The sequence below is a fragment of the Vicia villosa genome, unplaced genomic scaffold (genome assembly GCF_029867415.1).
Source record: "Vicia villosa cultivar HV-30 ecotype Madison, WI unplaced genomic scaffold, Vvil1.0 ctg.000250F_1_1, whole genome shotgun sequence".
Classification (NCBI taxonomy): Eukaryota; Viridiplantae; Streptophyta; class Magnoliopsida; order Fabales; family Fabaceae; genus Vicia; species Vicia villosa.
The window spans coordinates 790550-808607 of record NW_026705103.1 but is presented as its reverse complement, the minus strand read 5'-3'; the positions used below and the strand labels follow the sequence as shown (position 1 = coordinate 808607).

At 35.2% G+C, this 18058-nt stretch overlaps 1 protein-coding gene across 1 annotated transcript; it reads left to right on the top strand.

Moving 5' to 3' along the window:
• The first annotated feature begins 5307 nt into the window (after window positions 1–5307).
• On the top strand, window positions 5308–10662 carry LOC131625911 (auxin response factor 6-like). Its single transcript, XM_058896745.1, has 14 exons — window positions 5308–6141; window positions 6280–6392; window positions 6735–6833; window positions 6905–6961; window positions 7049–7204; window positions 7303–7387; window positions 7468–7558; window positions 7755–7919; window positions 8012–8134; window positions 8215–8290; window positions 8384–8531; window positions 8642–9825; window positions 9913–10103; window positions 10201–10662. The coding sequence occupies exons 1-14, from the start codon at window positions 6096–6098 to the stop codon at window positions 10397–10399; spliced, it is 2733 nt and encodes a 910-aa protein (XP_058752728.1). The 5' UTR covers window positions 5308–6095; the 3' UTR covers window positions 10400–10662.
• Window positions 10663–18058: the final 7396 nt, after the last annotated feature.

Here is an 18058-nt window from a genome sequence, read left to right as displayed (position 1 = left end):
TATATATATATATATATATATATATATATATATATATATATATATATATATATATATATATAAAGAAAAGGAATTACAAAGGAAGGACGGGACCAAACCAAACCCTCACTAAAAAAAGTGTAACTTTAAAGTTAGGCCAACCTAACTTGTTGGACAAAAGGCTAGACAATAACTTTTTCGGAATAGTAATGAAGGTCTGGTAACCATGTACCAGAGGACCTTCATTCGCCAACAAATCAGCACACAAATTGGCCTCTTTATACACATGAGTAATAAAAAATGTATTTGTCTACTATAAGCATGACAATTATGCCATTTGTTCCTAAGAGATGAAGGGATATATGCTTGATTGTTGAAAGCCTTGACGATAAGGGTAGAATCCGTTTCTAGCCGTAAATGATGCCAATGGTGTTGTTGAGCCACTTCAATAGCTCTTAAAGCTCCAAAAATTTCAACAAAGAAAGCATTATGAGGGCTTGAATTTTTTTGGAAAATCCAACTATAAAATCACCTGAACTAGTGCGAAAGATGCCTCCACAAGCTGAAGTGATATTGTTAGCAGCTCCATCAGTGTTGACTTTCACCCAATTGTCAAGAGGTGGCACACAAAAAATTTCTTGTTCAAAAGGGGACGAGGAGGGTGGACTGGAACATAAAAAAGCTTCAAAATCTTTAAATTATCCAAAGAATTTCGGAATGTAAGTCTGGTTCAAGTTCCAACAAGTTGAACTTGAACTTTGATGTGAGTAGTGACATTTCTCCAAGTTAATGAAGTATCCTGGAATCTCAACAAGTTTCTATAGCTCCAAATGGTGTGGATGGTATAGATAATAAAGGCCTGAATAGCCACCCTGCATTACATACTCCAGTTCTGGTCACATAACTTCCAAATATCAATTGTGCAAGATATAACGATCCTATATTGTATATCTAAGGCAAGGTGACCCTGTATCATCCTTGATTTTCTGTCTTGTAGAGCATGTGCTACGCAGACATATTTCAAAACTGGTGATGAACTTAGTTTCACCCCTGAATTAAGTTCAGCAGGTAGATTTCTAAGTTCATCACTTTTCCATATCGTAATTAGTTGTGGTGTATAGTGACGTAAATATGAAATCCAGAGGTGAAACTAAGTTCATCACTTTTCCATAGAGGGTCACTAGTTGGCGCATATATATCATGTCACTAACCCAGATAAATGTTCATAATAAATAAATGCACATTGTTGAATTGTGATTTAGAATGAGAAAAGTTATTTAAAAAAAATACTTTGTGATTATCTAAAGAAATTTATTTATATGAAATATTATGGAATATTTTATATTTATTAAAAAACCAAAATTTAAGAATAGAAGTGTACCTCCGCAAGATCAGGGGCGGTTCAAACTCAAGCTCTTCGTCGCTACACGCCTCGCGCTTGAGGGCTCAGTACTTCCATAAGCCCTGAGGGCGACTTTATAAACCTAGAAACTGTTCGACAAAGACAACGTATCTAGAGGGAGGGTGAATAGATCACCAATATAAAATGCACCCATTAAAACATGGTTTTGAAAGTTTATTGAAAAAGCGCTAGCATAAGGTATTCCTATAGATCTAATAAGTCATCTATACGAACCATGCTATTGGAACACGGATATGCACTAAGCCGTATGGAATTGAGACAATAATAATAACAATCAACACAAGTCTATCTCAATTAACCGTTTACCACAAATCACGATGGTTACCTATTTCCAATGAAATTAATGATAAAACGCAAACAAGCAAATTGTCAAACACTTGGTGCGCATTCGACTTTTCAGAATTTTTCTTTGAGTTGTGTGGATATGAAAACCACTTATAATCAAAATGATTATAAGCTAACCAACACACAACTTTAACAAAACAATTACAAAAAAATTCTTACGAGTCGATCGATCAAACAATATTATTCAACAAATTACGCAATGAAAACAAAACTAGCATCTTATCGAACACTTGATGTAGGATCAATTTTTCAGATTTTTCCTTTAAGCTTCTTCAATATGCAAAAGCACTTACAATCAAACCGATTGTAAGATAATGAACAACGCACTTTTCAACTTTAATAATCAAGGAAAATATTTATACGAATTAATCTATCAAACAACCTATTCAACAAATTGCATATAAAAATTAAATGAGAGTAATAGAGAAAGAGATAGAGAGCAACACAAGGATTTGGTAAGGAAGTTCCCCACGTTATCCTCGTGTGTGGGTACGTATGTCCTCAATTTCAAATGAAATTGAGAAATGATTTCTTACTTTGCAAAAAGTAACTCCAAGAGAAGTGTTCCAAGAGCAACTGGTAGGAAAGCTTTTGTTTCTTGGGACAATGCGTGTTTACCTAAAAATGCTGGAGGTATGAATTTCAAATACCTTGAGGATTGAAATAAGGCAACTGTGCTGAAGATGCTTTGGAATATACATGTGAAGGCTGATAAGTTGTGGATTAGGTGGATTAATGCATACTATATGAAAGGCAAATCGATTTTACAGTGACAGCCTAGCAGTAATAGCTCATGATCCTACACAGTGGGTATTGGGACAAAAGTGTACACCAGAAGGATTTCAGAACTGCTGACATGTATAAGGAGATCATGGGAAATAATACTCATGTGAGGTGGAAAACTATCTTCTTCCAGAATCATGCTTAAGTCCCGTGCCTGTTTCATTTTATGGTTAAGCTTGCTTGGTCGAATCCCCACCAAAGATAGGCTGCCAAGATTGGGATACATACTGATGGTGTTTGATGTTTCTATAATCAGTATGAATTGTTAAACCACTTGTTGTTTGATTGCAGGTATACGAGAAACATTTGGCAACAAATGCTCTTGTGGATTGGGTACAATAGAGTTTGCAGTTCTTGGGATAGGGAGTGCATTTGGCTCATAACTGAAACGATCAAGAAAGGTTGGAAAAGAGATATGCTAAAGTTTATTACGGATAAAACTTTTTATCAGTCGTGGCAAATGAGAAATGACTGTGTTTTTAACCATAAGAACCCGCAACCCGATTTTATCAAAACCATCAAGAGTATGGTTGTGATGAGATGCAAGTCACACAAGAATTTTAGGAACCACGTGAATATGGCTTCACTAGAGATCCAATAAAGTTATAAGTTGTTATTTAGTCAACTAGTTGCTTGACTTTTGTTTGTAGCATGGATCTGTGGATCGGTGTGGCCTTACTTGTTTTGGAAATGAAATTATATTTACTCCAAAAAAAAGTGTTCCAAGAGCAAACATTATAAACCCTAACTGTTTGATGTTGATTCAACCCCTTCTCTTCTTTTGATCTTCAATAAGACCAAGACACAATAGCTACCAATTGATTATTCGATTATTGCTACTCCTTTGAGTTCTTTATCTCCAAAGTCTTCATGCACGATCAATTGTACCTATTCCAACACAAGACCCCCAATTCAATCTGCCGTTATCACACAACTCCTTTGCGTGATTTATCTCCAAAGCTTTCACTAGGTTGCGATTCCTTCTTGGACCGTCTTGCACGAAAACCCCCAAATCTACCAAAGATCTTGAAGGACAAACCCACGGTTTTTCCTGATGAAAACCCTTGTAAATATCAACCCAATATTCTCGGCTACACAATTACCAAATCGAACATTATCAAACCTCGTCTCGATGGCACCCCAACCCAACAAAAGATGATTATGTGTGATTTGTCAGTGTGTATGCATATATTGGAGGTTGAAGATGAAGAGCAAATGCAGTAAGTGTTTATAGTTTCATCAAGTTGGAATGATGCATGAATGTTATATTTATAGTTGGGAACTTTTTAGGTAAAAGAGGGAAGTTTCAGAATTAAAAAATTATGCAAAAATGACCCACAAAACAGTATGTGCTGGCCTAGAAAAGTTATGTGCCAACACATACAAAACAGTGGCTATTGGCTTTTATAATGCAGTACATGTGCCGACGCATGCGATTTTCAGGTCGGCGCATGTACTGTAATTTTAAAGCAAAAATGTTGTTAGTGCTGCAGGCTTCAATATTGAAGCACATGTGCCGGCACATAAATCGTATGTGTCGGCCTATAAACTTGTTTTTTTGTTTAAAAATTGTTTTTTCATGATTTAGATCAATTTTAAACTTGTTTTGAATGCTTCCTAAGACCTCTAATGCAAGGTGCACCAAACGACACAAAGACACATCCAATATACAGAAATAATAAATTTCCCTAATTTTGACATCATGCAAAACATCTAATGGTGAAGTTGCACTCACAGAAACGACATCGGGATAGCTGGGATACGCCAAGATCTCCTAAGGGACCCCAAACCTAGTGATCCGCAACATATCGCTCTTAGGGTAATTATCAGATCTTGCTCCGCGACGCCTTCAATAGTTATCATATTCAGTCACGCCCATTATGATCCGCAACAAATTTGAACAGTCCGATTCAAATAGACCGATTCAATATTTTTGTGCGTTAACGGATCATATAGGGTTGGATGTCGAGTTGACTTTGTTGTTTAATTTAGATTGTATAGGATTGTTTCTGTCGAGTTAACGTGAATATTTTAGATTCGTCGAAAAATCGAACTTGACCGAATTCTACTAATATATTATTTTATTACTATAGAACTGATTTATTATGAAAATGGAATACATAATATTGTCGCGTTATTATCATTTTTATAATTTAATGATAATAATATTGCGTACTCATAAAAATATAAGATATGCATTATTAAATTTTGAGTGTTATTTAGTTCCTGATTTAAAATATGATTATGATTAAATTAATGTAAAATGGTATTGAAAATGATATCACATAATAATAATTTTTTTAAAATAAAAAATAATTTCTTTAACTATTTGATATATTTTTTTAAAGAAATTAAAATGTAAATATTTGCGAATTTTATTAAAAAATAACTATTGAATTTAGTACAATAAATATTAAATCAATCAAATTTATCCAATTTATCTGCTAAATCAATTTAATCAAATCTGTTAAAAATAAAAATTTTTAATTAAAATCAAATACTACAATTTGTATCTAATTTAAATTTTAGACTCAAAATACTGAATGTCCAATCTTGAAAATAAAAAAGAAAATATGATGTTTTATAAAAGAAAATGTTGAATGAGGTAAATGGCAGAGTTCTGGGTCTAGACAGAAGATATACAGTGACAGTAAAAGAGAGAATTTAATGATAGGAGAAAAAAACATGGTAGAAGGAACAGTGAATCTTAGGCAGATGTAAATTTCCCTCCTTGGTTGTCCGAAAATGAAATGCTTTCCTCTTGTGTTGTGGTGTCCACCTAACAACAATAATCAATCAAACAATCTTCTCTCTCTCCTACACACTCTCTCATAAAAGGACACCAAAAAAAATAATGACGGTTGTGTTCTGATTGATTGAATGAAACTTTGTGAGAAAGAGAATCATAGGGTAAGGTAAAGCAACAGTAGCATGGTCACCAAGTTACTACTTCAATTACTACTACTACTAGTAGAAGAACAATACAATTATAGCTAGCTATATCACCACCACAACAAAGAAACACCATTGTTTCTTTCTCATTTTTCTATAACTGGAAAATTCACCCACCACTCTTAAAAAACTTAACTTTATCCTTAAACACACTGTTTTCTTATCTGGGTTTTTTGAGATCCGTTCTCTCTTGTTTTCATAAGATCTGTTTGCTTTTCAAGTTTTCATCTTTTTACTTTTTCACCTTCTGGGTCTTGTTGGTTGAGGGAAGGAATATAAGGATTGTTGTGTGCAATGAAGTGTTTAGTTGAAGATTGGAACATGGGGTGTTGGGGGATGAGGAAGAGGAGAAACGAATGAGGCATAAAGTGATTGTTTTTTGTTGTGAAACTGGTTTTGGTTGAGGGTTCAAGTGTAGGGAATCTTTTGGTTGGTGAAAGGGGGTTAGATATAGAACAAAGAATGATATTCTGTTGTAGAAGAAAGAAAGAGACTAAAAGGGTTTGTTTGTGGTGGGAGTGTCATTTTCTGATAACTTTGTTGCTTAATTTGTCTACATAGAGAGACTGTTTTACATTAATTTACAAATTTCTTATATCTTTTTTTGCTCAAAATGAGACTCTCTTCAGCTGGTTTTAGTCCTCCACCACCCCAAGAAGGTATGTTCATAGCACTTCACAATTGCTTGCAATTTCTCCTTCCTTTTTTTTTCTTTTCAACGTTTATTGGATTTGGCAAGAGTATCCCATAAGCTATGAGCTTTTTTATATTACATGACATTGGGATGGATTTTGCAGGGGAAAAGAAAGTTTTAGATTCAGAACTTTGGCATGCATGTGCTGGCCCTCTTGTCTCTTTGCCAGCAATTGGAAGTAGAGTTGTGTACTTTCCACAAGGTCACAGTGAACAAGTGAGTAAAAAATATTATGATGCTAGATTATTGTACTACTTTAACTAATTATGAGAATAAAGTAATACTAGGAATCTCATTTTTCTGAGCACGAGTATCCTATGTAGTCTCTTGTCTCTATCTTTTTATGTTTTTCTACCATGGTTTTTAATTTGGGTTGCATCGCAACCTTCGGAGACTCGCGGTCAAATGAGGCTTATACTATCCAAATCCGGGTTGAAGACACATAAAAACATCGACGCTACGGCCTAAATCGTGGTCAAAGACCATTTTTTATAACATCTCTATGTTCATTATTGCAAATGCTACGCATAAATCCTAACTCCGCAATATTCTGCACAGGTGGCTGTGTCAACCAACAAGGAAGTGGATGCCCATATTCCAAACTATCCAAGCTTACCTCCTCAGCTTGTTTGTCAACTTCATAATTTGACTATGCATGTATGACTTGTTTTCTTTCCATCCATTTTTCTTATTTTCTTTCTGTTATCTAATTGTTTTTTTTTATCTAGGCTGATGCGGAGACCGATGAAGTGTATGCGCAGATGACTCTGCAACCTCTGAATGCTGTATGAAACATTAACTTGAGTGATCTGGTTTTGCGAATTATATTGTTATACGCATTTTCAAGTGTTTAACTATGTCTGCGTTTGCAGCAAGAGCAAAAAGAGGCTTACCTTCCAGCTGAGTTGGGCACTCCGAGTAAACAGCCAACAAACTACTTCTGCAAGACCTTGACTGCTAGTGACACAAGCACTCATGGGGGATTCTCTGTGCCTCGCCGTGCGGCTGAAAAAGTGTTTCCTCCATTGGTAAAAATATTTTTTTTTATCAAAATGTCGTGCTACATAAATTAAATTAATTTACTTAATCGATCAATTTCTCAAGTCTTCATAATTGTGACCTGCAGGACTTTTCCCAACAGCCTCCTGCTCAGGAGTTAATAGCAAGGGATTTGCATGGCAATGAATGGAAATTCAGACATATATTCCGGGGTGAGTTATAAAGATGGGTTTCGTTTTAATCGTTAATGTGGGAACTTTTTTTATAAACTTTGAAGTTTTCCTCCTTGCAGGGCAGCCGAAAAGGCATCTACTTACGACAGGATGGAGTGTTTTTGTGAGTGCTAAAAGACTTGTTGCTGGTGATTCTGTGCTGTTTATCTGGCAAGTGATTTTATTGTTTCCTGCTTATCAGAGTGGAATCGATCTCTGCTCTGGACCCCATTAATTTGCTTACTTACTCCTTCACCTTCGTCATGTGACTTAGATGTCATTTTCTTATGTTATAATGGTACATTAGATTTGTTGATTATTGTGATTTCTTATCAATGGTGTAACTGAAGTGCATCTTCTTCAATAGGAATGAAAAGAACCAACTGCTTCTTGGCATACGCCGTGCTAGCCGACCACAAACTGTGATGCCTTCATCGGTGTTGTCAAGTGATAGTATGCACTTGGGACTTCTCGCTGCAGCAGCGCATGCGGCTGCAACGAATAGTCGCTTCACTATTTTCTATAACCCACGGTATGGATATACAAATAATACACATTTGCAAAAGTTTTTTGTTATGATAGATTTCTTTTGATTGACACTATTTTAATTTTTTATCAATTCAGTGCTTGCCCATCAGAATTTGTCATACCCTTAGCGAAGTATGTTAAAGCTGTGTATCATACTCGAGTTTCAGTTGGTATGCGATTCAGGATGCTGTTTGAAACAGAGGAGTCTAGTGTGCGACGGTAAGTCTTTCAAATTTTGTAGACTTTTTGATACATTTTATAATACAATTATATAACACCAATATATTTTTCTTGTACAGGTACATGGGTACAATTACTGGCATCAGTGACTTGGATTCTGCCCGGTGGCCAAACTCACATTGGCGCTCGGTAAAGGTTTGTGAGAAAATACTGTCGATATTTCAATATATTGACTTGCCCGTTGCCTTGGATGTATGAGTCCTGATACAGCTTTGACTTGGATTGTAGGTTGGATGGGATGAATCCACTGCCGGAGAAAGGCAACCGAGAGTATCTTTGTGGGAAATCGAACCATTAACAACATTTCCTATGTATCCATCTCCATTTCCCCTTAGGCTTAAACGACCATGGCCTTCTGGTTTGCCTTCATTCCATGGTTAGCATGTCAACCTAATTTAGTTTCAAATTTCTAAGCTAGTTACATTTCTAAGGACTTTTCATTTATGCGTCAAAGGCTCAATTTTCTTCACTTGAAATTGCTGACAGGCATGAAAGATGACGATTTTGGCATGAATTCTCCTTTGTTGTGGCTTCGAGACAATGATAGAGGGCTTCAATCTCTTAATTTTCAAGGTATTGGGGTTAACCCTTGGATGCAGCCAAGATTTGACCCTTCCATGCTGAATATGCAAACTGATATGTATCAAACTGTGGCTGCTGCTGCGCTTCAAGACATGAGGAGTGTCGATCCTACCAAACAGCATCCTGGTTCCTTACTTCAATTTCAACAACCGCCAAACTTCCCGAACAGGACTGCTGCTTTAATGCAGGCACAGATGTTACAACAGTCACAATCTCAACAGGCTTTTCAAAATAATCAGGACAATCAGAATATATCGCAACCTCAGCAACAAACTCAGACTCATACTCATACACAACAGCATCTGCAGCACCAGCACTCATTCAATAATCGGCTCCATCATCAAAACCAGCAGCAGCAACAACAACAAACTCAACAGCAAGTGGTGGATAATCAGCATATTTCTGGTTCGATCTCTACAATGTCACAGTTTATGTCAGCGCCTCAACCGCAGTCACCACCACCTATGCAAGCTCTCCCTTCACTATGTCATCAACAGAGTTTTTCTGATTCAAATGTAAACTCTTCAACTACTATTGTTTCTCCTTTGCACAGTATCCTGGGTTCGTTTCCGCAGGATGAAACATCCCATCTTCTAAGTCTTCCTAGAACAAACTCTTGGGTTCCTGTCCAAAATTCAACCGGTTGGCCCTCGAAGCGTGTTGCGGTGGATCCACTCCTTTCTTCAGGAGCTTCTCAATGTAGTATGCCCCAGGTGGAACAGGTAGGGCAGCCGCAGAATAGCATATCTCAAAATGCTATTACGTTGCCACCGTTTCCTGGGAGGGAGTGCTCAATAGACCAGGAAGGGAACAATGATATGCAAAGTAATCTTTTATTTGGTGTCAATATCGATCCCTCGTCTCTTCTAATGCATAATAGGATTTCAAACTTTAAGGGGATTAATGGAAACATCAGTGACTCCTCAACCATGCCCTATCATCATCAATCTTCTAATTACATGAACACCGCAGACACCAATTCTTCATTGAATCATGGAGTAACGCCTAGTATTGGTGAATCTGGTTTCTTGCAAAACCTTGAAAATGGGGAGCAAGAAAACAACCCACTGAACAAGACCTTTGTGAAGGTGTGGTTTTTCCCATATCATCTCTAAAATCATGATTTTATTGTTATTCATCACTTGTGTTTTTATTTAGTGCATTTCTTGTTACAGGTTTATAAAGCAGGGTCCTTCGGAAGATCATTGGACATCACTAAGTTCAGCAGCTACCATGAGCTGCGTAGTGAGCTCGCCCGAATGTTTGGACTAGAAGGCGAGTTGGAGGACCCTGTGAGATCAGGCTGGCAGCTTGTATTCGTTGACCGAGAGAATGATGTTCTTCTCCTCGGTGATGGCCCTTGGCCGTAAGTATCCCATATTCTACGTTCTCCGCTTTCCTTTTAAATGCTACATTGAAAACGATTAATTCAGTTTCTTACACACGACCTCTCTTTATGGCAGGGAATTTGTGAATAGTGTTTGGTGCATCAAGATACTTTCGCCCGAGGAAGTGCAGCAAATGGGCAACACTGGCCTCGGGCTTTTAAACTCGGTTCCCATTCAAAGGCTTTCAAATAGCATCTGCGATGACTATGTGAGCCGTCAAGATCAAAGAAATCTAAGCAGTGGAATAACAACCGTTGGATCTCTAGACTACTGAAAGATGTGACTGTTAATAGTCTGCATTTTCAAACACTTGGCCAACTATGGAAAGGGTTACCTAAATTAATATTATTTCTATAGCCTTTTGCTTTTGTTTTCTGTTTTTCATGGTAGGACTATTCATAAACTAATACTGTAACTATATGTTATCTTCTCAGTGTGCTAGCTACAATTATAAACAATACTTAATCAATCCATTAGGAAATCAATGTGTGAAGTTAAGTTAGTTCTCTCTACAATTCAACTTTTGCCAAACATAAATTTAGTCTTGTTGACCTTTGATGAGTTGTGGTTGAAGAATAGTCAGGTAAAATGTTCAGCATGTGCATGAAAATAAATGAGCAATGGATGTTTCAGATGATGTTGGACTAATGGACCTTATAGTGATGGGTAGAAATGTAGAAACCATTTGGTGAAAAAATAGGATGTGACCCTTTTGAATAATGAAGATGACATGAAATGCATGTGATGTGTCTCATGTTCTCTTTCTATTTAATGTGTAAGTGGCCCTCTTTTTGTCGTGTGCTGATTTTGGCCATGCACCATTTTTTCACCTTTGATGCAATGCTTTTGCATCATCAATGGTAAAGTGAACAGGTGTGCGTTTCTCCATTTTGATCTTGTTTGATCATTCCTCATGCCCTCGTGTGTACAAAGTATTTGGAATTGACTCCATAGTCTAGGTTGATCTTTCTTGGAAAGGAAAAGTTAACGCGCATGTCCGTCTTTATGTCTGTCTTTGTGGGCGTGCAAGACAGATAATCACATATGATCTAAAATTTGACACATTTAAATTATGCTTAAAAAGGGTTTAGAAAATATTTTTTTTCAGTTAAACTATGACAAAATAGAATTTCTATTTAATTTGCCACATTTTAACTGGAATTAAGTTATACCTTAACTATGACAAAGTAGAATACATAATTTGTCACATTTCAATCGTGATTATCTTACACATCATACCTTAACTATGACAAAGTAGAATATCTAATTTGTCACATTTTAATTGTGATTATCTTACAGAGGGTCTCCGAAAATTTAAAATGGTTTTGATGCAGATAAATTCGCACATGCCAATAGATGATGATTAAAGAAGTTAGAGTTAAGTATAGGGTTGTGCAATTTATTTGGATGCATGTTGTGTGGGGTTGCCTTATTTGTTAGGGAGTTTTTAAAAGGTATGGAATGGTGACAAGGTAGGGCAATATCTAAAATAATAATAGTACAATGTAAATAAAGGGTTGGCAACCCAACGACCATAACCCCACTTTATATTTTAGGTGAAGAGTTACTATTTTTCTATCACTTTATTTCTTGGGACACACTCTACTCTCTAGTTTTGCTATGTCACCCACAATATGACCAAAAAGATTGTGACTATGATAAACTTGTGTTTGGATCTTATGTGACTTATTGTTTGTGGAAATTGTTGCTGTACTTGTATTGTTTGTCATATAATGTTTATGTTTATGCATGCACATTGAACCTAATATCATGAAAATGTTCAACTATTATTGATCCGAGTGGGCCGGAGATATTGGGTGAGTTGATTGAACAAACAAGTTGAATAGCATTTTGTTGTTTCGGAACGATATTGCGTCAGATCCTTGCCTTGCATTTGTTTGCAAAACCAATGAATTGAAAGAGGAGTTACAGTTTCAGAAGGGTCGGTCGATGTTATTATTGTTAATTTATGTTGAAATTGGGAATTAATTTTTTGATCTAAGAGAATAGTACTAGGGGGGGTGGTGCTGCTGGATAGGAATAGTTGGTTTGTACTACCATTAATGCATTGTGTTGGAATTTAGAGTATAGTGAATGTCTGAATGAAGGGGAAAAAATGGAGTCTACAATCGCAAAATTTTCACATTTGATAGCTTTTATAGTAAAAAGTTTCATACATTAGATAACTTTTTGAGAAAAATTAAAGGGGATACAATACAAACTACTTATCTAAAATGGGCCTATACCAATATCTTTTATCCGGTGGTAACGAGGATACTCCAAGACGGTTTCAACATGAATTGTTTAACATTTTTTCTTTAAGGCTTAAATATTCACCGTTGGTTATTGGTAGATGCTGCATATTGCTTATCATGTTACGTGTTTAGTAAATAATTAAGTGGACATTCTAGATCACATATCTTCATTTCTACGTGTTTTAGAAGTTGAAAGAAATTTAAGAATGTAAAACATTGTTCTTTCCTTAAAACAGAGGAAAAGATCAATGATCATCACATAATAATGCAATACAAGCATGTCAAGACTAGTTGAATTGAGATGAGTATATTAAAAATATTATTCAAGTGAAAAGTTAGAGTCAAAGAATAAATAATTGACTATATCTCAAGACTTCAACAAAGATTGTTCGTTGGATAATATTTCAAGCTTATACTTTTAGGGACCATAACAAATTAACAATTAAAGAAATTGATTTTTTTTGTTGAATTGTTAAAACTCTTAGCATCTTATAATAATGAAATTTCAAAAGTTGTGTTGGAAAATGCTCCTAAAAAAATATAAGTATACTTCACATCAAATTAAAAAAAAAAAAAACTCTTGTAAAGTATTTTTGTGAGAAAATTGGTGATTCTAAGTTTTGTATCATTGTAAATGAAGATTGTGATGAGTAAAAAAAGAACAAATGACTCTTGTATTAAGATTGTTTGATAAAATTGATTTAATACAAGAGCGAATTTTTAATGTGACACATAATAATGAAATTACATCTTTAATTGTTAAGAAAGTAGTATGTGATATACTTTCATAACATAAACTTGATGTTTCTAACATTCATGACCATTGGTATCATCGTGCCTAATAATATGAGAGGATAATGGAACAACTTATAAGCAATTTTATGAAAGTTTGTCTTTATGCATGCTACTCATCGATTTCAACTGGCATTGGTTACTACATCAAGAGAAGTCAAACCATTCATACATTCTTTTAGAAGTTGTCTTTTATTGTTAATGTTATTTTTTTCTAGTAAGCGTCATGACGAGTTACAAACTCACTAATTAGAAGAAAATGCATATTTGTTAGAGATTGATGAAATTGCAATTAGTAAATGTGCAAATTATGCTGGTATTTTGAAAGAAGTTGGACATACTCATTAGAGATAACGTTTAAATTCTAATTGTAGCTTGATAAACATGTACAAAAAAAATTGTTCAACTTTTAAAAAATGAAAAAGAATGAAGAAATTCTGCTATACGGGAGGATGTTGATAGTTCTTATAATTACTTGAAAATATTTGATTTTATATTTGATGAAATAAGTTATGGGGATAACATATGTCCTTAGCAAGCCTTACAAAAACAAGATTGGAATGTAGTTAATGTTTTTCTCTTGGTTCATTCAACGAAAGCTCTTTTTAACACTTTCGAAAAAATGGTTGAGATAAGTTGTTTACTAGAGTGACTTCTTTTTGTGAAAAGTGTGGTATTGAGATTCTCGATTTTAATGATTTTTTATTCAATAATAAAATTTGAACGTTCTAGACTTGAAGAAGATCAAGTCACAATAAAGCATTATTTTAGAGTTGTAATCTAGTTTAAAAATATTATCCTCTAGATTTGTGTGATAAACAGATTTTTTTTTTCCGATTTCAACATCAAAGTTTTCTATTTGTTTCTCCCTAAGCATCAAATTTGAATAATTTATCAATGATTCAAGGATTATGTTTCATGTTCGATTGCAACTAGATGTACTATAACTTACTTTTTTATTGATAGACTATTCCGCCTTATCATGCACGTCTATTCTAGTTTCTACGATAATAACTATGAGATCTTAAGGTTCAGATGAGTCATATAACACAAAAACTTGCCAATGCTCAAGCAGCAAGTTCCCTACTGAGTGCAACTGTGACAAATCAAAGAGAGCATCAGAATGTTAATGCCATTAAGACCATAAGTGGTAAGTCAAGTGGGAATTATAAAGAAACAAAAGGAGAGAAGAGGAAGGTTTGCTGGAGGTGGAATTGGAAATTAAAGATCATCAGAAGAAACAGGAAGAAGTTATGTCACTCGTAAAGCCAATCAGAGAGAAAAATAAAAAGGAAGCTAAATCAGTGATTAAGTTACCTTACCCTAAGAGAGTGACAAAGAAGGATCCAAAAGAGAAGAACTTTGAGAAATTTAACACAATGTTCAAAAAGTTAGAGATCAATATGCCATTTTTTGAAGCACTTGAGCAAATGCCATTGTATCAGAAATTCATGAAAGAGGTAATATCCAAAAAGAGACCAATAGGATATGAGTCGGTTATCCTCAATGGAAAATGCAGTGCAATATCACTAGATAGGAAAATACCAATCAAGCAAAAGGATCATGGGTCGGTCCAATACCATGCACTATAAAAGACAGAACTTTCAAGAAGGTTCTAATTGATTCGGGATCTAGTGTGAGCCTAATGCCATTATCCATATTTCAAAAGCTTGGAATTGGAAAAGTGAGCGATAGATGAACAAAGTTAAAATTTGCTGATCACACCATAAAGCAATCCTATGGGGTAGCTGAAGATGTACTGGTGGAAATAGAAAAATTTATCTTTCTAGTTGATTTTGAAATCATGGATATTCCTAGCTGGCATGATAAGAACATGTGGGGAAAACCATGTCCTGAGACCTTAACCAGAGAAAGTTTCAAGCATCATATCTCATCTGGGGGCATCTTCTTCAATTTCAACAAACAGCTAGGTGTAGAAGATGAAATACCCCCCATAACAAAGGGGAATGAACCTTCGAGCCATGCGACGTTAAACAAAGCGCATAGTGGATGATACTGATCACTCGTACAACATGCTTGAGAGTCCTATGCTTAAGTCACCCTGACTTTTTAACACTTCTGTATATGATTGGACGCACTAGTTGAATCGTGTTATCAGAACCAAGAGCAAAAGAACATTGAACAAAGAGACACTATGGAAGCTGTCAGTTTTACCTGTCACGGTGAGTTCAGAAAAATCCAAACACATATGCCATCAAGAGAGAGTAGTCAGGTATGTCTTTATCAATCATGGTGTGCGTACGTTCATTTTGAATATTAACTATACGAATACACACACCAATCCATTGTTTTTGTTTATCAGGTAGAGCCTTTCTAGCCACCCCTTTATTATTATTATTATTATTATTATTATTATTATTATTATTATTATTATTATTTTATTATTACTATTATTATTATTATTATTATCATCATCTGTCGTTTACCCCCTTTTGAGCATGTATCCTTTTGTTGGTTTTATGCCCGTTATTATTAACCCATGGCCAAATATGTGGACTTAAATTATTAGGAACACCATTCTTTATAAAATATTTTTGAGGGATTAAAAGTGAAGTTTGTGATATTTTGGGGGACCATAAACATATTTAATCCTTGTAAATATTCTTAATATTCCAGCAAATTTCTGAAACGATACAATTTTTTTTGAAAAATAAATTTTTTAGATTGTTTTTGGGTTTAAAAGGTATATTGGTCTAATTTCCAATGGGTAGGGATGTTAGTTATATGGAAATTTATCAATGCATTCTTGTACATTCTGAAGGATAGAAAAACACTTAGAAAGGGGGGGGGGGGTTGAATAAGTGTGACTTTAAAAACTCTTAAGATAAAAACGATTGCACAAAGATTTTTATCCTGGTTCGTTGTTAACGAAACTACTCCAGTCCACCCCCTTAGAGTGATTTACCTCACCTGAGGATTTAATCCACTAATCAACCTTGATTACAATAATTTTCCACTTAGATAGCTTCTAAGTCTTCTAGAGTATTCTGATCACAACTTGATCACTCTAGGAAATACACTACTTAGAAACTTCTAAGTCTTCTAGAGTCTACTGATCACAACTTGATCACTCTAGGAACCTTTTACAAATCAATGTAAAATAAATGTTTACAAGAGTATACAAATGCTTCTTAAAAAGCTATAATCACAACTGTGATATTTCTCTTAAGTTCTAAGCTTAAATCTCACTAAGATATTACAAGAGTAGTGAAGTTAAAGATGAAGTTTGAGAGCTTTTGAATTTGACAGTGTTTCTGTATTTTGTGCAAGAGTTGTGTTTTCAGCTTCTCATCAGAATTTCTATTTATATGCGTTATGAGAAGATGACCGTTGGGAGCATTTAATGCGTTGCGTGATCCGTACAGCATTGCATTTAATGTTTAACTCTTTTGTCAACTACCTCGAGCCTTGCTTTAACTACTTTAACTGACTTTTCCTTTAATAGCTTCTAATGTTCCTTTTGTCAGTCAGCGTAGCCTGTCATCTTGTACTTGCTTCTGATCTGATGTTTGTAGATACAACGTTTGAATTAATCAGAGTCAAACTGCTTGGTGCAGAGCATCTTCTTGTCTTCTGACTTTGAAGTGCTTCTAGCGTGATACCATAAGAACTTCAGTGCTTCTGCTTTTGAACTCAAGTTCTTCTGATGCTTCATAGACCATGTTCTGATTCTGCTTGACCATCTTCTGATGTCTTGCGAGAGCATGTTCTGATGTTGCATACTTGAACCTTCTGAGTCAGTGCTTCTTGCGCTGAATTGTGCATACTCTTTATATATTTCCTGAAATGGAAAATGCATAGGATTAGAGTACCACATTATCTTATACAAAATTCATATATAATGTTATCATCAAAACTAAGAATATTGATCACAACAATTCTTGTTCTAACACATTCTTCCAAGCCCTATGCAAAATTTCTAACATGCCCATTATTTTCGAAGATGTATATCTTGATGCACCAAATCTCCTTTTTAACCACAGGTTAATTCGGAGATGTATCTTCAAAGGGATTTGTAGGATGTGTTCAGAGATAAATCTCAAAATAAACCTTTTTTTAATTCAAAAATCTATTTCGGAGATGCATCTCTAAACTAGGTGAGCATATTTAAAGCTCGCACCAGACTCTCCCTCTTCTCCTTCTTCATTTTTTAGAAACTCAAAACTATCTTTTCTCTTTACCTCACTCTACCCATTTCTAATTCCAACTCAAGCTCAAGTTTTGAAGCAACATTTATTTGTATCTTGCCATTCCCAACTCCATCTAACTACTGCATTCAACATCAGGTCACTTTACACCCTCACCAATACATTTTTGAGTAAGTTTCTCATTTATCTTACTTTGATTTTTGATTAATGTATTATCTCAAATATGATAGTTTTAGTTCATTAGATATCATTAGAATTTGAAATAGATTACGTGTAGACTCTGTTTATAGGATTTGGATGAGTTTTGATGATACTTGGATGACTAGGGTAGTTGCAAAAAAATTATGCCATTAAAGCTGGATGAAGCTTTTTTCAGAGATGTATCTTCGAAGTGTTCTGTTTCAAGTTTGCGGAGATACATCTCTAAACTCTTTAATTCCTCATATACTAATCTCGTTTATTATGTTTTTCAAGGGCTATGGCTGAAAAACAATGAAAGGTTGAGACTCGGGCGACCCACCCTAACAGTGATGCTCTTTGCGAGAGGGCTCCTATGCATGAGCAGGCAAGAACCGCCCCCATATGCCTCACGATAGGGAGGCGTCAATCTCTAGGAGTCGACTATCATGAGGTTCAGGATCCTAAATTCGTGCACACAATAATGAAGTTGCCCCAGTTGCAACGTAAGTCCCTGTTACTATGGATGCCCACTTCCAG